We start from the raw sequence: 26,478 nt of genomic DNA, 5'->3' as shown, positions 1-26,478 counted from the left end.
CTCCCACGAGGACATGCTAGAGGGTAATCTAGGCAAAGCTATTAGAGGTATAAGATCCCAGGTGGCGTTTTGGACCACACTGTCTCTATCGGTCATGGGCAGAATAGCTATATCTAAAATGGTGGTGCTCTCACGTTTACAATATTATTTTGAAAACTTACCGCTGGTGGTGCCCCCATCTCTTTTTAACACCTTGGATACTATTCTGCTGGACCTTATATGGGGGACATGACGTCACAGAATAAGCCTTAAGAAATTACAGATTGACCCGCGAGGGGGTGGCCTGGGTGCACCAGACATTAAAGCCTATTATTACTCCTGCCAACTGCAGTGGCTGTCCTACTGGACGGTGGGACGTAATCTACAAGAGATCGGACATACCACAAAACACATCGAACAAGGGCATTTGCACACTGTTACTGCCGCGTAGCAAAAACCCCCGGCCTTGCCACCACTGTTGAAGACGGCACTGGACTGCTGGAAAAAGGCCTTGAAATATACATCTAAGTGCAGTGCATACGTAGCTAACATTCCACTGGTGGGGATTCGGCTTACGAGCGGCAGACTAACAACACAAGCACTTGGTCCATGGTTAGAAGCAGGGGTGGACACGATTGGGTCGCTATTCGGAGGTGAAACACTTATGGACCATGACAATTTCACACAGGAAACCGGGGCTCCCAATACCCTGTACGTTACACATGCTGTGCTAATACACTATATCAAAAGGGAATGGTAGAACCGCAGACGCATGAACTAGTTAAAGCACTTTATCTTATGGGCCGGGGCAGCCATCTTATTAAATGGTTATATTTGAGTGTCCGCACACATGTGAAGCTCCCCCTTGAGACGCTCCGAGCACACTGGGCGACGGATATAGGAAGAGAATTCCCGGATAAAGAATGGGCAGGAATCTTAGATTACCCCAGGAAAATCCCACGTAATGCAAAGTTTAAATTTATACAATGCATGCTAATACACCGAGCCTACCTGACGCCACACAGACTGCAGAAGATGTATCCGTCCACCATCCATCGCTGCCCTAGATGTCAAATGTTGGAGGCCGACTTACTTCATATGCTGTGGGCATGCCGGGTTTGAGAGCTTTTTGGAGAAGGGTGATACAAACACTTAAGACGGTTACCCACCTTGATATAGGGGACTCGGCGTTAGTGTGTTTACTTGGTCTCCGTAAACACAGACCAGTGCAAAAAGTTCAGTTACGCTTTATGGACCTGGCGTTGTTGCTAGCCAAAAGATCGATCTCCATGCGTTAGAAATCGACTAAGGGTCCTTAATTACACACATGGCATAACAAAATGGTCAGATGGGCGGGGGCGGAAAGTGCATCCCTGCGTAGGGAGGAAGCCAGGGGGCTCCTGAAAAACCTAATATCGTTGGAGTGGGATGTCATATTGGAGGCCTTCAAAGGTAGTAGCCCAAAGGGTATCTCGGATGTTCCACAATCGCAATGAGTGCATACAAACCGCAATTAATCAGGACTATAGCACAATGAGCGGGGGGGAACCTCCTTATGCGGAATGGGCAAACCCCACTCAGGATGTTGGAAGGGACGCAAATATGACTCAAGAATTATTATACTCAGGGCCCAGGGGGAGAGGGGGTAGTATATAGGGGGAAGGCGAGGGAAGTTTACCGTGTTGCAATTGAATGTCATCATTTATGTCATGGATGTGTTTGAAGGCAATAATGTGTATAATGTTGAAGATTTTATACTAGAATGCACGGCTGGCATGACACTTTATCATAGAGAAAGACGTAATAAGCAGATGTTCATTGTATAAAACATGTATAACAGTGAAGAAATTACTTTGTGCACTATTAAAAAAAAAAAAAAAAAGTTTGTTTTAAAAAAAATAAAAAAAGGTCACTTTCTGGACCAAGACTTACATTTTTGCCAAATTTGGTGTAATTCCGCTCAGCAGTTTGGACTGTAGCCTGTTCCAATTTTTCCTATGGAAATTAACATGGGGAAAACGCGTTTAGGGACCCCGCTTTTTTCTCGGCCCCCGCTTGACGAATCACCCCGAAACTTTCAAGACAGGAGCTGACCATAGAGGGCCATTAGTTTTGACAATTGCGTGAAGATTCGTCAACCGGCGCCAAAGATATTGGCAAATCAAAAAACGCTTTTCCTATGGAAAATAGGTCCTAACTATAACTACCTACTGGCGACTGCCAGTAGGTAATATATATATTTGTTTTTCCTCCAGTCTGGTTCATTGACATCGTGGTACTGAGCTTCTCCTTTGGGGTCCAGTGCAAACCATAACTGCAAGAAAAGGTAGCACTCTGGTTCGCAATATGGTTTTTCTTTCAGTGTGGAAAAAGTAAAGCAGAAAAACCTGTTTAGACTGGGGTCTTGGTCACGGGTAGTGATCGCATTTGGAAAGTGTTATAATCAATGCCTGCAGTGCTGCCTTTTTTTAAAAGTATAACACATATACACACGCACACACCATTTTTTTAACTTACCAAATTAACACTGTTTTTTGGGTGTAGAAGCACACACAGACGTGCATATATACACTTTACAGAGCATTTCTTAATTTTAAACCTGAGAACACTATTACATGACATTGGACTGCTTGCTGTACAAAGGAGATTGCTGGAATATATTATGCTGAATAAATAAATACGCAAACATTGTGCTAAAAATTAATGTTCAAATGCACAGCGTAACACCTTATTACTTGTAACCTTTTCTATAACACCAAGAGATGACTAGTGTAGATGTGGTTAACCTGCAATAAACGTAAGAGAACGCGTCCAAAGAAACAGTGCATTTAGTGTTTTCTTTCTTGTAGGTAGTAGATGCAAGGGCAGGATACAGTCTGAAGACAGCCATGCGACGAAAGAAGAGAACAGTTTCGGGTTGCAGAATGAAATTCCACCACATCAGAAAGCTAAACCAGAAATTCAACAGACAAAGTATGCTATCACTTGAAACCTCTCAGTAATATGACTTGTTGAACAAATTTGGGGTATTTAAGGCTTACTTGCTACATTATTGCTTGCTGAATTCAGAGTGCTAAGGAACATCATTCACTTTATTTGTCTAGTAACTTGCTACAGCTGCCATTTTGAATGTTTTTAGCAAAAATTCCTATTAAAAAAAAAATTATTTTCTCTTTGACTTTTACAACATGTGATGATTAACATTGGTGATGCTGAAATCCCATTTGAGCTATCTGGGATTTTGATTAAATTCTTGGGTGTAGGCAAACAACAGGTTTGGGTGACGAACAAGCAGCTAGTTTATTTAAGTAAACAGCGCTTTATGACTTTTACATTTTTATCAGGGGTAAGCGGAATGTTTCATTCCGCCGGAGGAATTGTCATATTTTGACACTCAATCGGCACAGAATTTTTATCCTGCAAGGCCCCATCCCAGAAAAGCAAGTTGACAAGCACGAGTGGCATTTGCTGTGCCCTAGTGTGATTTCCTAACGCAGATGGTCAGAGGGCTGCTTCTCAAGTAGATTTGCTGCTGCTCGAGTAGATTTTCTACTCGAGCTGCAGCAACGCAAACTCGAATGACCCCCGCTCCTGTGCACTGCATGGTGCCATTTGCACTGATTATTCAGCACTGCATTTGATACTGGAGCAGCAGGACATGCAAATGTTGTGCCCGTTGGCAGAACTCCATGGAATCTCACATAGTTATCATGTAACTCCGCAAGTTCCGCCAACACCTCATTTATCTATGGTACCATAGGTAGTGTGATTCGTAGATAGCAATGTTCTAAATGACATTGGCGATAAAGGGCTCATATTCTGGAGAAAATAGGAGGTAACTTTATTATCAAACATGTTGGCTTAGTTGATAAATTGAGTTGGAGAGGTCTCATATAAGCCAATAGTTAAAATAAGAGGGTCAGGTACTGTATGTCCCAAGCATGTAATGTACTACCATACTACCCAACATGATGAATTACACAATGTCACTATTACATTCTGCTGAGATTCTAAAGTTGTGCAGTGATGCAAAGTTATGCTCCACATCTACATCTTCACGGGTGGTATAATTTTGCAATTCCCAATGTACCCAACATCCTACCCAGTTCATAACATTTTCCAATGCCAAAAGCACATTACTTATTTCCACTTAGCAACGTTGGAAAGAGTTCAAAGCACATGTCTACTTTGTTGTTTGTATAAGTACACAATACTCCTGTTGTTTGGTGTTCACCTATTGCCCACCCTTCTCAGGAGGGATTTCTTTCCTCATTACGTCTTTCATAATGCCATCTATTTAGGGCACACATCATCTGTAATGTAGGGTAAAGTGCTGTGCATATTTACACATAATAACCGCTAAGGCAAAAGCTTATTGAGCCTAACATTATTTGTTGTGTACAATGATGACAGAACGGCATATGCAGATTGTGCATAGCTGTTATAATAATAATAGTAATAATAACTACTAATGTGTTATTCACTAATGGCTTCTACACTAGAATTTCATTACAAGACTGAAGGCTACTATTATGCATTATTCCTTTAATGCCTCTCCACGCAGCCGCATAATAGTCATATTTCATTAAAAAAACGATCCAGAACAGAACATTCAAGGCATACAATAGGCTCATGCACATAACAGTCTGCCTCTTTTAAATGCGACTCCACTTGACTAAGTACCTTTCTTTTATATCCTTGTTTGCTTTCCTTTGCTGACGTTCTGCTTGTTCTTTCTCAGATCTCTTTCAAGCTGGAGGTCTTTACTCCGGGCTTTTGTGCGCCCCTCCAGATTCCTTAGGCCCATTCGAGGTGTCTTAGGGCCATATGTATCAAGGCAAATTTCAGCGTTTGCGATCGCAATTTGGCCTAGTGCTATGTATGAAAGTACAACTGTCTTGCAAAATTTGCGATTCCTTATTTGGCGAATGCATTTAAGGAATCACAAATTGCGATTCCTTAAATGCAATGTATGAAGCACCCAAGTTGTGCGAATATGGCATAAGGAATCGCAAATTACCACCAACTACAGGTTGGTGGTAATTTGCGATTTCTTTCAAAAATTTAAATGTTTGCATTTTTCTAAGTGGCATGTGACGCACACACATGCCCTTAGGGCATGTATGTGCGCCACATGGGCACCCATGCTCATTTCAGGGGTGCATCAGGGTGTCATTTTGACACCCTGGCACACTTGAAATTGCATTCTCAATTTGCGATTCTCTAATTGGGAATCGCAAATTGAGAATGTCTTCCCATTCATTTCTATGGGCCTCTAGGCCCATTGGAATGAATGGGGAGGTATTCCTTAATTGCGATTCGCAATTTGCAATTCGCAATTAAGGAATATGTAGGATTCACAACATTTATTGCAAATCCTACATACATAGAATTTTGCAATTCTCAAATAGCGATTCTCAAAAATTCGCTATTTGAGAACCGCAAAACCTAACATTGATACATATGGCCCTTAGTTCTGAGTTTACTGGGCATTCCTTTCCCCCTTGGGAACTTATCCCCAGGAGTCCCCCAAGTTGGGCCTTGTGCTTGCTGGGTCCTGGCTTGGAGGCTGCGCCGCTTCACTCTGGCAGCCCGCATGTTTGCTGGGCGGACGCCTGCCTTCCATATGCACTAGAAGTGCTCTTGTCCCCATTGCGTCTCTTTGCTACGACGTGTCAGAGTAGGGACATAACTATTTTTCTGATTAAAGGGAGTTTGATACCAGACTCGCATCTTTTGTACGACGCATTGTAGAAATGAAATTAGAGGAAAGTGCTCGGCAACGGCTCGCCTGTCCCAGCACTCCTCAGACTTTGATGCAGCTGATCGACGGAGAGACACTGAGATGTCACAATGTCAGGTGACAGTTGCAGGGCCTCTGCAAACAGCTGTCTTGCCCTTCTCTCATCTTGACGTTTTTCTTCAGCACATTTGATATTGTTTTCGTTTTGGGTCTCCTTACCCCCCTTTTAATTAAGGCACTGCTCTCTCCTACCTTTAGTTACCTTTTGCCTGATTATTTTAGGTTTCTAAGGGAGCCTCAGGTTTTATCAAGGATTTGCCTTCTAAATATAAATTCTTAATTTTGATTGCTTAAGGTACCGTTTCTCCCCTTCCTTTTAAAATTTTAAAAACAATATATTAATAATATTGTAGTTACAAACGAATACAGCAAGAGATGCACTCTTGTGTACCTGAGACCCTAGAACATGTTATGGGTAATAAGAGACCGCCTGTCTCTTATGAAGAGGATGATTATGGTTCACCTTCAGGGGGAGACTCTGACTGTAGTGTAAACGGGGGCAAGAGAGCCAAAAAGACAAAACAGGCGATGAATTAGAAACCCCCTGGAAACAGAGGCTCCTAATATTCTTAGAGCTGAGTGCTTAACACCTGTGATTCACGAAAATGTGTAACTCGGAGCTTTATTACTTTTCTTCTTAAACTTGGCAGGGGTCATAGGAAAGGTCCCTTAAAGCATATGAGGATCGACTTCTTGATGTGTTAGGTCCCCTCGCTAGAATAATAGATCTGGCAGAGGAAGCCTACCACAGGAGACCCCTGTAGGTGTAAAACTTCTCAGGGGATGGAGTAAAAGGGCATTGGTCCTTCTGGGCAACGCCAATGCTGGCCTCATCGCAGAGCGACATAGGGTCGTATTAACCAAGATTAGTTCAAAGCTGGAAGACCTTGCTGAGAAGGAACTCTCAGTGAATCCTAAGGGCCTCCTGTTTGGGAAGGATATGATCCAGACTCTGGGCAAGTATGTGGCTATGTTCACAGCCCTTGACAAGGCTCAATCCAGCATGAGAAGGGCTTTTAACCGGTCGGGCCGGCAGGAGGGGCCTACCTGTCGGCCGAGCCTCCCAGAGGTCCCAATTTAGACAACAAGGATTTGGAAGAGGCTCTCAGTCCAGTGCTTCAACTTCCTTCTACCCACAAAGAGGACAAGCCTTCAGTACAAGAGTACACATGGTGAAGGTTGAACCAGTTTCCAGAGTGAGTACAAAGATTTCTCTTGTTTCTTCTTCCTCAGGAAGAGTGGGGGGGCCGCCTCAGGTTGTTTTTCAGGTCTAGGAAACAACACTCAAGACTCATGCGTTCAGGGTTTCCCAATAGAGTTCTAAAGATCCCTATCAGACTGTTTACCCAAGAAACCTAGATTTACCTTTAGACCAGTAGAACGTGGTAGAACAAGAAGTGAATTCTATGCTACAGAAAGACGCAATAGGACAAGGGGTGGAGAGCTGTGATAAATCTAAGGAAGCAAAACAGGTATTTTGTTTACAGACACTTCAAGATGGACAGGATGCACCTTCTGAGAGATATGTTGTTAGAGAAGGATTGGCTGGTAAAGCTAGACCTGAAGGACACCTATTTCATTATCCCTATGTCCCAGGAGTGCCAGTGCTATCTCCAGTTTACTTGGCAAAGTCAACTCTACCAGTTCCAAGCACTCTCTTCAGTCACTCTTAGCACCTTGGTGCTTTACCAAAGTAATGAGAACGGTTGCTGCTTACCTCAGAGAGAGGGGAGTACGTATGATTATACACCTAGACAATATTCTAATTATGGATCAATGTCCGAAAGGGATTCTAAAAGATTTGCATACGGTGATAGCTCTTCTGGACAGTTAGGTTTAATAATAAACAGGGAGTAGTCTATTCTTACTGCTGCCAGATCCCTAGAGTTTTTAGGCTTCACTTTCAGATAACGTCCGATAGTTCATTTCCTGAATGGGGGTTTCTGCTTTGGGGGACTTTGATATTGCTAGAAGTTTCCGCATCCTCGTTTTCCTATGACGTTAAAGTCATCTGATGTTCTCCCGTTGTACTTGTCTGCAGACAATTGGAGAGAGATATGCAAATCCTCTAGTTAAAATAATGGATTATCGGTCCCACCATCCTAAACCTTGACATTAATCCTTTATTATGGTCGGACCATTCCATAATAAACTTCTCTCTCATACTTCCATCAGCCGAAAAAACACCTTCAACCCAATCCGCTATCCCTAAAAGACCATTGAGCAAAATCAACGCAGACTCTTTTCTAAACCATTTCATTCCCCCAGGGCTGAGCAAAGGCACATCCCTTGACAGCTATCTAAGAAACTTCAACTCTGCCATTTCCAAGTCCCTGGATAACTGTGCCCTTTTGAAAGTGAATAAACCACTCAGATCTTCACAATCAGAAAAATGTCATTCTTTGGAATTCAGAACGAAAAAAAGGAAATGTAAATCTCTCGCACAAACTTGGAAACACTCAAAATGTGTATCGGACCGTCAAGCCTGTAAACGAGAATTGAATAATTATCACAGAGCATTTAAGAGAGCGAAGAACGATTACTTTATTAAAAGACTAGAAGAGACTAGTAATTCTTCCATAGAACTATTCAAAACTGTAATAGAACTCTCTCAGCCCACTAGCCTATCACAGTCCATCGCTCCTTCAGCCACTCACTGAAGAAATAACTAATTACTTCACATCCAAAATTAATAGAATTTATTCAACATTTGGCATACAATCTCCTTTAGATAAACTTCCCTCGGAACAACTAGGTCCCCACCCTGAGGCCAGCACTCACTTGTGGAGCTTTGGAAATCTTTCAGTGGAACAGGCAGAGAAGCTGATGTCAGAAGTCAAATCAGCCTCTCCACTTGACCCTTGTCTTCACTTTATCTTTTTCCGCCTAGCTCCCACACTAAGTCCTTATCTGACTAAAATCTTTAAACTCTCTTTGGCAAATGCAGAGTACCCAGAAAATTGAAAGCAAGCATTAATACTTCCTCTGATCAAAAAAGCGGGATTAGATGTCGCCACCTTATCTAACTACTGCCCTATATCTCTGCATCCTTACATGTCCAAAGTCTTGGAAAGACTTGTCAATACCCAACTTACTGCCTGTTTAGAGGACAACAACTTGCTAGATCCATCACAGATGTGATTCAGATCCCAAAACAGCACAGAATCCACCCTCCTCGCTGTTTTGGACAACATTAGGCTAGAAGTAGATCAGGGCAAGGCTGCTGCCCTGATTCGGCTTGATCTCTCAGCAGCATTTGATACTGTCGCGGGTGGTCTAATGATAAACTCAGTGAGGCTGACTACAATCGAAAGCCCTAAGATGGTTTGGATCCTGTTTAAGTAACAGAACTCAGTCTGTTTTGTTGAACTCCTTCAGATCATCTCCTCACGGATCTAAATGTGGGGTCCCCTGGGGCTCTTCCCTGAGCCCGACACTTTTTATGTGTATGTTTCTTCCCGCACAAAATTTGTCAGAAACTGGGGATTTGAGAGATGCTCATATGATGGCGACGCTCAACTGGTTGTTTCAATCGATGAGAAACGAAGAAACCAGGAAAAACCTCACCAGCTGTCTCTCTGAGGTAGCTAGTTGGATAATGGCACAATGGTTAAAGCTAAACACAGATAAAACTGAGATTTTGCTCTCTCAGCAGTGCCCATCATTTCTAGGATCCATCCTGGGGGCTGGCCTCTTTGGGCTTTGCACCCGAGCCGAAAAAAGAGGCTAAAAACCGAGGTGTGCGCAATGACGATTAATTATCTATGCAGAGCAAGTCAAACCATCTGCAGCGAATGCTTTGGCTTACTCAAGCTCTTAAGGAAGCATTCTGACTACAGAAATGCTCTGTATGTACAGTCGGAATGGCTGACTCGATCTGTATACGGTTGCAGTTGGTACAGAACGCGGCTGCCAAACTCATCTGCAACAAAGATAGACACAGCTCTGCATCGGCATGCCTAAACACCCTCCATTGACTGCCACTTCGCAAGAGAGACAGGTTCAAGCTCCTCTGCCACACCCATAAGGCACTCTACGATTCGGTCTTGGTACCTAAGATGGAATTGTATACACCGACGCGAAACCTGAGATCACTAAACTGAGCGCTAGCCAAAACTAAGCGCATCAAAAAAGCCAGAAGTGGAGGCCGCTCATTTCCCATCTGGTAGCCACCGCAACTTACTGCCCTTGGACCTCCACCTCACCGGCCATGCCAAGGTTAGGAAAAACCTTAAACATGGCTTTTTCCAGAGAAACTGCTTTGTATTCACAAGACCCTTCCCAGACTATCCCCAGTGTATCAGATGGCAGGACATGTAGCAACTCAGCGCCGCGATAACCCTCCGGAAGAGTGGCTGCGCTTTATAAGTAGAGCTCTAAAAGGGCTACATAATGAGGGTACAATGACAGGGCATATTTGAAGAGGTGAATCCTGCATTAATTTCCCCAAATGAATTATTTCAAAGCCATATTCATAGTTTGATTTCATCATAAGCCAAGTCTCACACATAATCTTCAAGCTAAAAACAAAGACACTTACACTTCACAGCATATTCTAGAATACGTCCTCCCAAAAGCCCAGACACCCCTAGCAGTTAGAGATATAAAACCTTCTGTTTTACACTTGGCACTGGATAATCACAACAGGTGCCTTTGACTCGAACACTTTGCATCTCCCTTCATTTACTAGTGGGTCTGAGACCCAGCAGGACTTAGTCTACTTAAAACCCTGCTTCGGGCCAGACAGTTACCAAGAATCCTTGCCGATCCTTAATTCCTCGTTCCTTTTTCAGTGTCCTTCCTTAGCTACAGCAGTATGAGATCCAACAGTGCCACCTGCTGACAAAAAAGAAAGGTAACATTTAAATCAGCGTGAAGGTGCTCTGAGAAGAAAACAAAAAACAGATTATGACACGATTATCAGTCATACTAATTCTGCTATTAGAATAATAGTAGAATAGAAAAAAAATACTGGAGAAAAGAACTATAATTAATTTGAAAAACCAAGGAAGCAGCAAGAAAAGACTATAACGAATCTAACGTAAAATAAACTAAAGTAGTTGCACATAATACCGATTGGAAAAGTGAAAATGCAGCAGCAAGTTAGTACTGTAGGACGTCGTGTCAAAAAATTCTCAGACAAGAAGCTAGCCTTTCACGCTTATGTTGACCTGTAAAAAAATATATAGATTGCAAAAGTTTAGCATTGATGACGAGAGTGTTGTTATGTCCACTGTTATGATATTGTGAGAACCATCTAGTGAGAGACCGACATGAGACAGAATAGCAGCTGGTAGACAGCCGTTCTCTCTTTTCTCCCAACTCTCTCTTCCACTTAAACTTACTGAGTGTTAGAGAGCCAGGAGAGCCTTGGGAGCTAGCATGCAGCGGCTTCTGTGGACTACTGTCAACATGCACGTGACAACAGAACGCCAATCCTAAACCCTCCATTCCCAAAGGATCACATTTTTTTCGTGTGTGTAGCACAAACCCAGGTGGCTTATCTGACGGTGGGAAAGCGCACTCACTGGGCGAGTCTCCCTCAAGCACCCAGCCTAGAGACCCTGAGAGGCTGCAGGCGGCCGAGGATGGTCCCTGTCTACTCAGTGTGGGCATCTTTGCCCCTTTTAGACGTGCTGGCTGTTTCAGGGACCCCTATTCAGGATCAAAGCTGGGTTGTTGCCTTCCTCCCTCTTAGCTTTAACTTCCACCCTCTTAGCTTTAACTTCCACCAGCGGATTGGTCACTGCATCATCCCTGAGATGGTGCACATCTTGGACATCGCCTCAAGCAACAGGACGATCAGGAGGCACAGAGGAGGAAGGGCTGGAGCATTTGGGTCTGCTCCAACCTCCCGTGCCATCCTCTGGAGAGTCCAGCAGTGCACCTTCACGCTTGTGATTCCTCTTCTCCTCCATGCTCAGACCTAGAAGGCTGAAACGGAATATACGCAAGCAGCTTGCGTACTTCTAATTCATTACAACCATTGGGCTTTTTATAAAAAGACTATAACCCCCAGATGGCAGTACCGTTGAATGCCTGACAAGACACAACCTGGAAGCAAGAACCACAGCAGTGGTAACAAGCAGTACATCCTGTGAGAGAAACCCCAGTCATTCCCCTTCAGACGTCTGCCAAGTGAAGTGAAGCTATTCTCCAGCATGTTCAGCCATGTACAGCAGTCTTCGGTCGCTGGGCCTGGTCTGTTATCAAACGACCAATATCCCATCCATCCCAGCTCTGCACGGCCTTCAGCTGTGATCAGTGACCTCTGAGCGAAGGGCCTATCCGTAGGCCAGGCCTGAAACTCAGCTGGGCTAGCATCCGCGGTGGGATGGGGGCATGTGTAGTGGAACATAGCTCTAGGGGGCGGGGCTTAAGGTTCTGATGTGACATCATAACATCACTTTAACAGTGTAATATCCAGGGACTTTCGTAGGTTTTTCCACGTGTGAATGTTACAGTGCTTGCACTATCTGAACCATAAGAATATGTAAAATGTGTTTTTTTAAGTGACTATAATTTTTTAAAAGGAAAATTAATGGTTGGACAAATGGCAGATGCGCCTGTCATCAAAACCTAACTTGCTTCTAAGTGAGCAGCTTGTGAACTCAAAATATTTATACTAATAAACAAATGAAATTAAAAACAAAGATGTATAATTAATATTTTATGTCATCATTGCTATTTCTGATGATTTCTACCTCGTGTGAGATCATGAGCTGATCATTTTGGAGGTGAGTTATGGTTTTGATGTCCAGGCTGGTAGTTATGATTTTGATGTACAGTGCGCTAGTTATGGTTTATGTAGTGGTTCATAACTGGCGACTTTATGGTATTCCAAGATTTGGATGTGGAACCATAATGTCATGTTAGCTGTGTTTTCCATATATGAGATCTACATTCACATATTTGCTAGTAGCATGTGCTGCTGTAGATACACTTACTCTACATACTCCTGCAATCTTGTGTTGGGCCCAGATGTTTGCAACTTGTTTTTCTTAGAAAAAAACGTGATTCGTGAGTCCACCCGTGGTCCAAAATGTACCAGTACATAGGCGCGACCTGAGATTGTTTTCTTCGCCATTGGGTTTAGACATTAGAGAACGCAGCATCTGCACCAGTGGGTTCCACACCAGTTTCCTTGGTGTCATCCACTCGTTTTTAAACCCCATGATAAGAACAGCACTACTGTGCCACTAAGAATTCTTCTCTACAACGCCTGGGACTGCTGCCTTAACAGTCACCAATCATTAGACTTCGATGCTCTCCACGTTCACAACCTTGGACGCAACAACTACTGCCAGCTCTCGACGCTCAGCAACACCCAGGACCCGATCTCCTGTTGACACTGCCACCCCACATTCACCCACCTCCAGACCAAGGGACCCCACCGAATTACATCCTCCTCAACGTACACTCCATGCACAGACACGCCGTAGAAATCTGGGACCTCCTTGACACTCACTCGCCCGATATCGCCATCCTCACAGAGATCTGGACCAACCACCTGCTCTGCACCTGACATCGCAACCGCCATCCCTGACGGATACAAGATCCTGAGGAAAGACCGCCCCTAAGGAGGAGGTTTCGCCTTCATCCACAAAAGCTCCCTCTAACTCACAACCACCAACTCGGATGATGCCTCGCCCCTCATGGAACACATACACTTCCAGATCCAGCCCAACCTCAGCACGGCACTCTGCGAAACACGGGCCTGCAGTCCTCCTGGACCCTGCACCCCGTTCACCAACGTCATCGCAGACCACATTACACCCCAAGCCCTCGCATCTATTGACTACGTACTCCTTGGAGACCTGAACTTCCACCTGGACAACCACAGCGATCCCAACACCACTGCCCTTCTGAAGAACCTCACCAACATAGGACTGAAGCAACTTGTCTCCACCCCCACTCACATAGCAGGACACACACTTGACCCCATCTTTGCTGGAGGAAACAACATTCGCTTCAGCCACACCACAGAACTGCTCTGGACAGACCACCACTGCATCCATTTCTCCTTCTCAAAACCCACTGCACACAAGCGCACACTCCGCCCCCCACGCAGAAGCTGGAACAAAGTCTCCAAAGAACAACTCTCCTCCACCCTCACCTGCACTCCTCCCCCAAATACGACAGACTCCAACACAGCGGCTAGCCAACTCCACCAATGGATTGCCAACTGCGCCAATGCTCTTGGCCCCCTCCAGAACACCAGGATATGACACAACAAGAAAGCCAACTGGTTTACCGCAGATCTCCAAGAATCCAAGCTCTCCTACCGACGACTGGAGAAGACGTGGAGAAAAAGCAAAACCCCATAAGCACACTCCACCTACAAAGCCTCCATCACGACACACCAAAAACTCTTCAAATCAACAAAGAGAAACTTCATTCAAAACAAAACGCCCACAATTCCAAGGAACTCTTCACCATCTCTTCACCATCGTACAAGACTTCGCCTGACCCAACACCGAAACAACCGGCGTTCCTCCCTCCCAAGACCTCTGCAACAAACTCAGCTCCATTTCTTACCTCAAGATCAAGACGCTCAATGACAACTTTGACAAGCATGACCACAGCTCGCCTCAACTCCCACCCCTAGCGACGCCATTTAACAGACCCTCCTTACCTGGACTCCTCTCACCACAGAAGACAGCATAAAGACAATAAAGAGCATCCACTCCGGAGCACCTACTTACCCTTGCCCGCTGCACATCTTCCACAGGGCCGCCACTGCCATCGCACCCATGCTACGTCGAACTGTCAACTGCTCACTCAAGACCGCCACATTCCCCGACGACTGGAAATGTGCTGAAGTCAACCCCCTCCTAAAGAAGCCCTCTGCAGACCCGACGGATCTCAAGAACTTCAGGCCCATCTCACTACTCCCTTTTGCCGCCAAAGTCATTGAAAAGGCTGGCAACACCCAGCTTGCATACTTCATAGAAACCAGCAGCATCCTAGACACCTCGCAATCTGGATTCTGCAGCAACAACAGCATCAAGAGCGCCATCATAGCCGCCAATGACGACATCTGCCCCCTCCTCGACCAAGGCCACACAGCAGCCCTCATCCTCCTGGACCTAGGAGCAACTTTCAACACAGTCTCCCACCGCACTATCGCCACCAGGCTCCAAGACGCCGGCATCCAAGGAACAGCCTTAGACTGGATACGATCTTTCCTCTCAGGCAGAACACAGAGAATAAGGCTTCCGCCCTTCTTTTCAGAACCGACAGAGATCAGATGCAAAGTCCCCCTAGGATCCTCCCTCAGCCCCACACTCTTCAACGTCTATGTGGCCCCCCTCGCAACCATCGTCAGAAACCACTGACTCAACATCGTCTCCCACGCCGATGACACCCAGCTCATCCTCTCCCTCACCAAGGAATCCAACATCACCAGGCGCAATTTCCAAAAAGGTATGAAAGACGTTGCAACCTGGATGAGTGTTGGGGGGTGATTTCAGTGTGGTCCTTTACCCTTCCTTTAATTTGAGCAGAGGTGTGCTATCTAAAATAATAAGACACACGTGTGAGATGCAGGAACTGAGTCAGAGTGGCACTATTTATTCAAAAGAACAAATTAAACAATAAATGTCAAAAGCACATCATTAATCAGAAATTACTCTAAGCAATCTGGCAAGTAAGAAGTGTCAGAGAAACATCTTAGACGAAGAGCCAGAACATGTAATCTTAATAATTTTAGAATCACGGCAACGCAAGGAAGAGAGAGAGAGAGAGAGAGAGAGAGAGAATTAATTTCAATATAAAGTGAGCATTACAACCTCAATAGAAAATGCTAAATAAAACGGTTAACCGGGAGCACCCAAACACGTCGTGACCCATAAGTTCACTTGTGCGAGGTGGTCAACGAATTGACTGGGGGCAGCTCTTTTATATTATTATAACGAGGAACTGCTGACCACAAGTCCTGATTATGTCAGATGTTTGACCGTAACTCATAACAAAAATTTTAACAGTTATCGAAAACAATTTGCGTCACTTCTCGGAAACTTTTAAGAAAGCAGAAGATTACAAAAGTTTAGAGGTAACATGTAATTTCCAAAGCTGTGGAAAGTCCCAGTTGGCCCCCACTTCTACTCTTAGCCAATTTTGTTCTTCTAAATGACAGATGCATCCTGTTATTGCTACATCTTAATGTTCAGAAAGATGTACACAAAGAGGTCATAGGAGAGATACATTTGAGTATACAGGAGGGAATGGGGCCTACTGCCTCTGTAGATGCTCAAGGCTGTGTGAACAATTTTAACACAATCCTGTCTATAGGCTGGCAGGGACAATTGAGACTCTTATGCTTCAGATGTGGACAGAATGGGCTTGGGGCACTATATGGTAAAATTAGACCCTGCTTCATGAGCAACAGCTGCCTGAAGCTCAACTCACACAAAACAGAAGCCCTCATCCTTGGCTCCACTCCCTTCACATGGGACAACACTTGGTCCCTCCCCCCCGTTGGAAACCCACCCACCCCAACAGACCCCGCACGCAACCTCAGCATCATACTCAACATGAATCGCCTGATCAACGCCATTTCATTCACATGCTTCGTAAGACTTTCAAGTGGATCCCTGCCGACTCCAGGAAGACCGTCACCCACGCACTCAATACCAGCAGACTGGACTACGGAAACGCTCTCTATGCCAGAATCAACAAAAAATGCCTCCGCAAACTCCAGACTGTCCAGAATGCCACAGCCAGACTTATCCAAAACATCCCACTACATGATCACATCACCCAACACCTCCGCAACATCCACTGGATCCCTGTCAAAGGAAGAAGAACAATCCTTCAAACTACTCACACATGCCTACAAAGCACTCCACAACACCATACCCCAATACCTCAACAAATGAATTTCCTTCCACGCCCCCAAGACAAATCTCCGCTCAGTCAATCTAGCCCTAGCCACCGTTCCCCGTTTCTACAGGGCCAGAGCAGGTTGTAGATCCTTCCCCTACCTCACAGCCAAGACTTGGAACCAACGCCCCGTTCACATCCGACGAAGCCTGACACTGCACCAGTTCAGAAAAGACCTCAAGACCTGGCTCTTTGAATGACCTCAATGGAGCTACTCACACCCCCTCTCCCAGCGCCTTGACACCCTCACGGATGAGTGGTGTGCTCTACAAACCTTGATTGAGTGATGCTTTGTGCCCTTGGGCTCTGGCCCCCAGCGACCCTCGATCTTCTCGGGCGTGTCTTGGAGAATGCACCTATAGCAAGGGTATGAAATTTACACCCTTCCAGGTTTGTCTTCAGTGTAATTCCAAATACCCCTGGAGTGACCAGCACCATATTTTATCTGTGCCTTTCACCAACCTCGAGGAGAAATCCTGAGATGCCTGCCATGCATTCTTGTACAAAAAGACCCTCCTGTACCAGAGAGAGCAACATTGGGCTCACCATAAGATGCCAGGGAAGCCTCCTCTGTCACAACCAACATATTCGGGCAGAGTGCCTGCTTGGTGACTATGAGGAAATGGCCAGCAACCAAGTATTTCAGCAACCCAGTGAGTCGAGAGTCCAGAGGCCACCTTCTCACTGGCCTCTGAAGCAGAAGAGGAGAAAATGCAGAACTTGCTGTGAGATAGAGGCCAGCCCACACCCGGGTTTCAAAGCCAACAACAGCATAAACCTTCAGATTTGGCGTCTTTGAGGATGGGGTTGTCGTCATTCTTTGAGGCTGTCTCAATTGCAAGGCCAAAAAAAGGCCCACAAAAAAGGCCCACAAAATTGACACAGAAAGCCACATCATTTCTGCATTCGAAATTGCTGTCAAAGCCCTCCTTGATGTCAAGATCAGACACTACTGAGAGGTCTCGAGGTCCTCAATGACATGCAAAAAAACCTGTTTATTGATCCGGACCCTGGCTGCATTCTCTCCAAGCTTTCTCCTTTCCTCCTCATCCTGTATATAGTGAGGAATAAGAGGCAGGTGTCCATGATCCTCATTCTGAAAGCACCAACGTGGTCAAGGCAGCCCTGGAAATAAATGGTCCTGAAGACATCAGTTGAGGGTAGACCTTCTCACTTTGCATGAGTGCCGGCTCAGACACCTAGATCCAATAGAGCTGAACCTTACAATCTGGCAACTGAGTTCCTAGAGTTTAGCTACCTCAAACATCCAGAGGACTGCATGCTCATCGTACGATAGGAACACAAACCTACTAATTATGTTTGTTATGAAATGGAAGAGATTCATGTACTACTGTATCTCTAAATATTTAGACCCTCATAAGGTTTCTGTACTTGAGACTCTGCTACCCCCGAGATCTATTCACAGCATGCCTTTCTTACACTTCATATGCCTACACCTCACTGCAGTTGTATTGTGCTTACATAAGAGACACCACTCATTAATTTTCAAAATCCCTGTCATTAAAGCATTCATGGAAGGTCTCAAAAGGGTAATACCTCCCAAAATGCCCACTGTCCCATGTGGAATCTGAATGTGGTCTTCAGATAACTCATGAGCCCACCTCCCAAACAATACACTCATGCGACCTGAAGTTTTTTTCTTGGAAGATAGCTTTCTTAATCACAATCACCTCCCTCAGATGCCTCACTAAGCTTCAAGCTCTTAGAATATAAGAACCATTCATATACCTTCACAAGAATAGGCTAGCCCTTTGGGCCAACCTCAAGTTTCTACCAAAGGTTGCATCACCTTTTCAGATGAATCAATCCATTGAGCTGTGCTGATTCTTCCCACAACCATGACCTTCAGCGGAATGGTCACCCTTGATGGTGAGAGGGTGCTCATGTATAAAATGAAACCTTTTTGTAAGTCCAATCAACGTTTTGTAGTCTTTGCCAAACCCCACATGGCCCACCCCATCTCTGAACTGGGTATTGCGAGATGGATTATCAAGACTTCTTTTGCTTAGGCCAAGCACACACTTCCCTTGCACCCTAAGGCCTACCTTAAAGGCAAGAATGGTCCCACTTTGGCTTTCCTGGGTAACATCCCCATAACAGATATTTCCAAGCCTGCCACTTGGTCAGCCCTACACACGTTAACCAAGCACTATTATATTGAAGCTTGTCAACAGGCTTTAGCTGTTGTAAGAACACTATTCTAAATATCTACATGATCTGCTTGTCAGCCACCACTTTGGGGAGGAACTGCTGTTCAGTCCGGGTAGAGTATTTGTTTCTACATCATACATGCTGCAAACACAAAATGTTACCCTACAACCAACTGTGTAGAGGTGTAGATTCACATGCACTTACTCTTTTCCCTGAAAGCCAGTGATGATCACAGATGTTGTTCCTTCATTCTCTCCCTTTACAATGCACAGCATACACTGTATTCACCACAGCTTTCCACTTGCACTATTCGCCTGCTGAGATAAAAGCAATCTGAGGTGGAGCTCATGTCCTGATACACTGTGGACCAAGTGTTGAGTAACAACAGATCTTGTGACTGTTTCTTTTCCAAGAAAAACAAGTTGCAAATGTCTGGGCCCAACACTTGATGTCAGGAGCATGTGACTCTATAGTACCACATATTACAAACACATTTCTACAGCTTAAGTAATATTTCCCATGTGTCACTATGAAATGAAAACTATTTTCTACATGTTATAATTCCTTGTTTTTCTTCAGTCATACAATAGGTACTGTGTTTTATCGAAACTTAATTGGGTTGAATTATTTTGAATAAAACTTTAGTGCCTAGTGTGCTACTTCACTTTTTATAGTTTTGTGGCAATATCTATATGTAAAAAACAAAGAAGACGTGAAGAACTGTGTGAAATTATATTGCCTTGTTATCACTAAGGGGCCGATTCCGATCCGGGTCAGAAGAGCGCGATCCGGCTGGAAAAACTACGAGCCGTACGCGTGTTTTCTGGCCGACTCGTACAGCTGTACAAGCGAGCAAGTACGATGCGAGCTACATGAAATTCACCGACCGAGTCATTTCCCGGGTCTGAACCGCTCCTTACGTCTCGGTCGTAAGCTAACTGTGGCGTGCAATGGAAAAAAATCACGACCGAGCCAGTACGATGCACGCGTCGGACAGCCTGTGCGAGCCGGAGTGTCCGGCTCGCAAATTGTCTGGTTGGTTGCCTTTGGGGGTCTGTGTCGGACCCCCTGTCAACCGCAGCCCTACGACTCGGACACAGGGGGAGACCCATGGGTCTCCCCAACACAGGGATGTACAGTGCAGATGGCACCGATGCGTACCCACTGTAGGGGGCGCACTTGTCCGCGACGTACCCATTCAGTCAATGGGAGCCCATGTACGCGTCGTACGACCGGCTCCCATTGACTTCTATGGGAGTCCGACCGAACCGAGTCCGGCAGCATACGGCCGCATCGTACTCGCTCGGTCGGACTGCAGGACTCCGGCTCGGTCGGAAAACACTCCGGATCCGGCTCGGTCGGAGTGCTTTCCGACCCAGATCGGAATCGGCACCTTAGAATACAGTAGCACAGTACATGGAGTACTACAGTTTTCAGGCATTTGCTGCTGGATTAGGTAATTCCAAAGTAAATATGTTCAGTGGATGCAAGGTAGGGTGTGGAATATAGAAAGAAATCGCATTGTGGAAGTTATTCTGCAACATCTTGACTATTCCATGAGGATGCAAGAGAAGTGAAGAGTCACAGCTTGCAGGATCACCAGATTTGACAATCTTCTGCAAACTAATAATGGATTTGCATTTTCCCCTCTTCTTTTTGTAGATTCAGATGCCCACAGCTCCACCTCCAGTCGCTCTCCTGCACAGTCCCCTTGTTACAGTAATCATTCAGATGACTGCTCAGACATGGAGGTTAACTCGAGTCACAGCAGAAACTCAGCCTTCTCTTTCCTTGATCACACCTACTGGAAAAGGTGGGTAAATGGCAGTACACTTGCCAAGAAGTAAATATTTATTTATTAAGGCATTTATTTATTTGTTAAGGCATTTTTTAATGCTTTGTGTGCTACCTTTAGGATTCTCCAGAGTGCTGACATACAGAAAAATACAGTTCAATGAGTGGAAGGGGAGATTTTTGAGTCCTATTGAGTGGTCGTTAACTGTGTCCGAAATACATTAGTAAGGGTTCTTGCTGTGTGTCGATTCAGTTGAAGACAAATATGAAAAGTGTAGTTTTAAGGAATGTGCTTAACTTCTTGCGGTTGGTTTCAACTCTAAGGTTGGGGGAAGAGTGGGTTCCAAATTGTCAGTGTTTCTACACCCAGGGATCTGTCTCAATGTTTAATCCTCTTGACGTTTTGTGGATTTACCTGATTGGATGACATTGAGTGAAAGTCTCTTGTTGGGATATAGTGAGGTGTTAACTTCTGCAAGTATGCCGGACCTTTTCCCCAGTAAGCATTGTGAACAATGCACCAAATCCTATATTTAATCATACTATCTATATGGAGGCAGTGGAGCGGTTTAAGGGTATGTTTGATATGGTGCTATATACACAGTTTAAACCACATTCTAGCTGTTTGATTCTCACGTTTTGGAGCCAGGTATTGAGTTTCTGTAGGAGACAACAATCAATGATATTACAGATGTCAACCCTTGCCAGGATGAGGACTCTCGCCATCTTGATCTTGCTGCGGCCTAGGATTAGTGGTGGCCAAAAGGGATATAGCTCAGTACTGGGGGGTGGATGAGAGCCCAACACTTCAGGAATGAAAAAGGGGCATGGATATGTACATGCATGGTGGCAGGAAACGTCACACATACACTGCCAGGGGCTGCCCCTGTAAGTTCCATAATGTGTGGGGTGGATGGATGCAGTATTACTCCCTGGAGAGTCTGGGAGCTAGTGAGAGTCAGAATCGAAAGGCGGTATAAGACAGTTGTGGTGATGGGACGGTGTATAATATTTCATTGATCATATACCTTTCTGTTTCTTAGCAAATATATTGGCTAACGGATGTCTGGGGAGTCGGAGGGGGAGAGGAGTTCTTTAGCCATAGGAGGTCATTGTTCGTAATGTTTTTTTGTCCCACAGTGGCAATTCGCCCGATGCGATGTGATTCGTGCGATGCTTTTGTTTTAATTGCTGCAGCCTATAGAAAATCTAATAAAAATATCTCTAAAAAAAAAAAGCAGTCCAGTCTGAGTTGCTAAATTTTGTTCCATCAGCACATGAACACAAACAGAAAACACTATTAAGACCACACATGCATATATATATTTTTGATAATCAACTTTATTGATCACACATACATATATTTAAGCTAAAGACGAAGGACACAAGTTGATGAAGGAGGAGGGCAGAATATAAAGCGTAAACCCAAACACTGAACGTTTTCCTTCTGTTGCCATCACAACTTACAGTATTATATTTTCTTTGTTCTAGACAAAAGGTGTGCTGTGGCATTATTTACAATGGGCGCTTCGGTGAGGTGGTGATAGACACGCATCACTTTAAACCGTGCTGTAACAGTAAGAAGCCACTTGCAGAGACACCGGAGCCCACAAAGGCGCAGTCTCCATCGCTGTCCCACCACGAAATGTGGTGACATCTTTCTCTAACCCCAAAGCAGCAAAAGTACTGTCTTAAAAGGAGAATTATTTTTATATACCAAGGAATAACTCCAATCACTCTGGGCATCAGCTATATCTCCAAAGGACTTTTCATCGGATGCGTATGTATATATGTGTGTATTGCTTTCTAATTAAATCTCCATTAAATTGAGGCCAGTTCTAAATGTTCCAATATGATTTTTTAGCTATACCTCACAAGTCAGGCAATACTGAGAAAAGATTAATGCTGCTGTAAAATGATTTCTAAAGGAAATTACTTTTTATACAAATGGATGAACTTTAGATAGGATGTGTTGCATAATAATTTGTATTTGCGTATATTGGAGCATTAATTAAAGTGGACATTTTTATAATGTATGTAAAATCTTCAATAAAAATCCTTTTATTAGAACTATCGAGCTCAATTTTTCATTACGCTAAGAAAGGAAAGGGACAGTTTTTGAATGGTTAGACTCAAATTAAACTAACAGATTGCAATAAGGACAGTTCCTCCTATCACAAATAATTTAAAACAAAATAGCTCAAGGCCCAGCACAGAACATGCTCTTTCTGTATTTTTTAACAAACATTTTATGTTGTGTTTCCCGCTACTCTTTTCACCATCTTCTCTCTCTTTCTCTCTTCTTAGACTTCAATTTTCTTCATCCGTGTATATCCTCTCTCTCTCTTTCCTCTTATCTTGCACCCATGTTCTTGGTTCTAATGAAGCAAACAGTATAAAACTCTCAGCATGCACTATTTTGATCAGCAATAGCCCAGGACTGGAAACATGTCCTGTGACAGATTAACTCAGGTTGTGCAATACCCACTTTTTCCTTGACTGCCATACATGCTCTGCCAGCACTACAAGGCGAATGACTCCCCAGTGCAACTGCATTATCTATCTTGGATGTACTGACCCCCCAGTCAGTTAAAGTGAAGAGTTTATGTGAGCAGAGAGCATATCATATTTAGGTAGCTAATTTCTCCCTTATGAACTATGATCACAAATGAGCTTGCCTCTATTTCTATTAGGCCTGATCCTACAGCTCTAATACGTGTACATCAATATATATCCGATTGATCTTTCTTCAGCTGGTCCTTTGTGTTGCAAACAGGGGTGCTGTTTTCTGTGATCTGAGCTTGACTACAGGAGTCTGACACAATTGCTGGAAAATTGTGGTATAATCTCTGTTCTTAAGGGAAGACAGGATCCCATTTAGAGCAACAGTTATTGCCTTATCACTTTAAACACTGATCCAGGCAAGGTGCTAGAGAAGTTAACTGCTAGGCAACTGGTAAATGCGATTTCGCCCAGACAACAGCACAGAAGCGGCAATGGTCACAGCCCTTGATGACATCAAGGTGCTTTCTGGACTACGTTGACAAAGTTAAAGTGATCCTGTTGGATCTTTCTGCCCCCTTTGACATGGTGACCTTGAGATTTGGTCCATAACCTTAGGGAAACAGTCAGTGGGGGCATGGCTCAGAAATGTTTTTTTTTATCTGCAATATCTACAAACCTTTCTCCTTTCCTTTTGGGGCATCAGAAACTGACGTTGTTTGTGTTGTGCCGCATGCCTCATAGCTGTGACCTTTCATATTTATCATCTGTGTGCCTCATAGCCCCAGTCACCTTAGGTTATTCAGCTTTAGGTTCTTATAATACTCCACTCATTATTAGATTGGATAAGCAGACTCTACTTTCAGCGATGGGAGTGAAGGATTATCTGGAAGTCGTCTAGTTTTGGATGAGCCACAACTTCTAAAACCTGAAGGTGGGAAAATGGAATTGCTAACCTTGACAATTCCAGTGCCCAGCAGGGCAATGCTGTCTGGCCAGATTGCCTGGGTCTTCCTGCCACACTGACAATAAATGGTAAGTATTGCGGCTAGTGTTAGTTTTGGTAGTCTCATTATAAGACACACATTTTTGTCAGTGGCCAGCACGTGGTTTTGCCTGTTGTGTATACTGAGAAAACTTGCCTTTCTCCCCAGAACAATGAGCAGTGGTGTCGCATTGTGTGTTGGCCAGGACTGTACCACAATAGTTTCTAACTAGGCATGCTAGTGTACTTGAGACTACATTTACTTAAGTGTAACGCAATGCGAAGCAAAAGTTAACATCAATTGGCTCTTCATTTTAATGGCCTGCTTGCATAAGATTAAACATTATGTGTCGCACACGGGCAAACTTCAGAAAATGTGGGCCTAGGTGTCTATCCTCTACCTTGTTCAGAACCTTTCAGTCAGAATTAGGCATGGCTTCTGGAAATTTGAATGCTGTATTGCTGGCCTTGAAACAACAAATTCACCTTACATGCCCCCTGTTCAAAAGGAGAATTTTCTCTGGACAGTGAAGATTTGAGTTGGTCAATATGCTAGACCTGCACTGCCTACACACTCGTGCTCTGGAATTCTTTTCCTGTTTTTCCTCTGTAGATGGAAAGGACTTGGATAGACACATGTTCTTTTTGATGCCAGGCTCCAAACCTGTGATGCGGCTTGTTCTTGGAATTTAGAAGGATCGACTACTATCTTGCCTTTTAAAAATCTGTTAAAATATTCCTGTTTTGTACACCACAGCTGTTCCTTCTCTGGTCTCACGTTCTTTTCCCCAGCTCTATGAAGCTTGGTGCTGTCCAATAATAAAATAAACAAATATCCCTCATTAAATGGCATTGTGTCACCCTGGCTATCTGGCTTAGCAGAGGAGCACCGCTTGATGATTCCACTACATGTCATGTCAGTCTGCTGCTTGCGGTTGAGAGAACATTTCTAAACATTCACTCCATTAACCGCAACTGCACCAGTGGCACTACCCCTTCCAGTGGTAGATCTCCAAAAGTATTACTACACACCAGTACACAAAAGTGTGCACACATGCTGCTGCCCAGGTTCGGCTGCCTTTTCAGAAACCCGCTACAGGCCTGTTAACTGTCTCTCCCCATCAGTGGCGAACTCAACAAGGATGGAACGCACAATTTCTAATGGAATGCCAGTCAGCAATATGTCACCGGTCCCTTCCAGAGGCTGATGTTTAGGTAAGCTTTGGCATCTGAGAAGATGGGAGAGTCACATGCTGCACATGTTACTAGCCGGGTGGAAGTGAGAGGAGGCAACCATATTCTTGAGTGAGTATGGTAGCCAACTTTGTAAGTGTCTCATATGGTGTGGACCATTAGCGCATGTATGAGGGTATGAACCTGCATAATACCTATATATTGTAGATTCTGACCACAGTCTTTTGTATGGCCTGGATAGGACTTTCTCCTTGCTTTTGAGATTGCTGGTAAACCCCCCTTGGTGCTAGTGACCCCACTTGTAATAAACATTTTATATGGCAGCCAAGGTGTATGTAAACTGGGGCCAAAAGAGAGGTTTGGAGGGACACTGTTCTAAGAGGAAACAGGTGGCACCCAAAGAACGTGGTATGGTGCATAGAGGAGCATGGGATCAAAAGTAAAGGGGAGCGCCAAGATGGCTCCAAACCCACGTTCCACAAAGCACCTTGACTGGGGACCTGAGTCCATTCCTGTGGGGAAGCAGGCCTGTGCCAGGCATCACATGAGAATGGGTCCATGGGTGGGTGTGAGATGTAAGAAAAGAATGGCTGTACGTTCATGGAGGCGTAAAATCCTATACAGTTGTATACTATGGTAGGTTGGAGATCATAAATAGAAGGAAAGGTAGCTTATTTACTAAACTTGAGGTAGACTTTGAGTTTTCAATGGAAATGCTGTAAGAAAATAAGTCCATCACATTAAACACTAGTGACCCATGGCTTTGTCTGATAGTAATCTGTTTGATATGCGACGACTAGAAATGCATTAGGATGCCCTGCTGTGTTCCTTGAAATATAGCTTTATAATGCAGTGACTTGTGGCTTGGGGTTCTCAGTAATTATAGATGTAGTATGTTCGACCCACATATCTGCTTGTTTAAGCTAAAATATTATCAATGTTCTATAGACTCTAAATACTATTGACTGACATTAGGGCTAAAGCTGTGCCCCTTTGTGCTCCTAGTGTCTGTCAGATGTTTGTTGAAAAGGCTATTGATTGTTCTTCAGGGATTATTTGCAATGGTGTGTAAGGGCGAAGTAGTGGTAGTAGTGGGCAGAGGTAGAAACATTAGCAAAACTGAATCAACGTTTTTGAAGTGTGAAATTTCTAGAGTAAACATTTA

At 44.3% G+C, this 26,478-nt stretch overlaps 1 protein-coding gene across 1 annotated transcript in view; it reads left to right on the top strand.

Moving 5' to 3' along the window:
* The window catches only part of SINHCAF (SIN3-HDAC complex associated factor), a 167,095-nt gene extending 144,393 nt beyond the window's left edge, over window positions 1-22,702 (top strand). The window contains exons 4-6 of the mRNA XM_085650546.1: window positions 2,829-2,952; window positions 20,501-20,651; window positions 22,124-22,702. Coding sequence (XP_085506672.1) covers window positions 2,829-2,952; window positions 20,501-20,651; window positions 22,124-22,286 — 438 coding nt within the window. The 3' untranslated portion in view covers window positions 22,287-22,702. The remainder of the gene's footprint in view (window positions 1-2,828; window positions 2,953-20,500; window positions 20,652-22,123) is intronic.
* Window positions 22,703-26,478: the final 3,776 nt, after the last annotated feature.

This window comes from Triturus cristatus, chromosome 4_1 (genome assembly GCF_964204655.1).
Source record: "Triturus cristatus chromosome 4_1, aTriCri1.1, whole genome shotgun sequence".
NCBI lineage: Eukaryota > Metazoa > Chordata > Amphibia > Caudata > Salamandridae > Triturus > Triturus cristatus.
The sequence above is the reverse complement of the archived record's forward strand: the minus strand, read 5'-3'. Positions and strand labels throughout refer to the sequence as shown.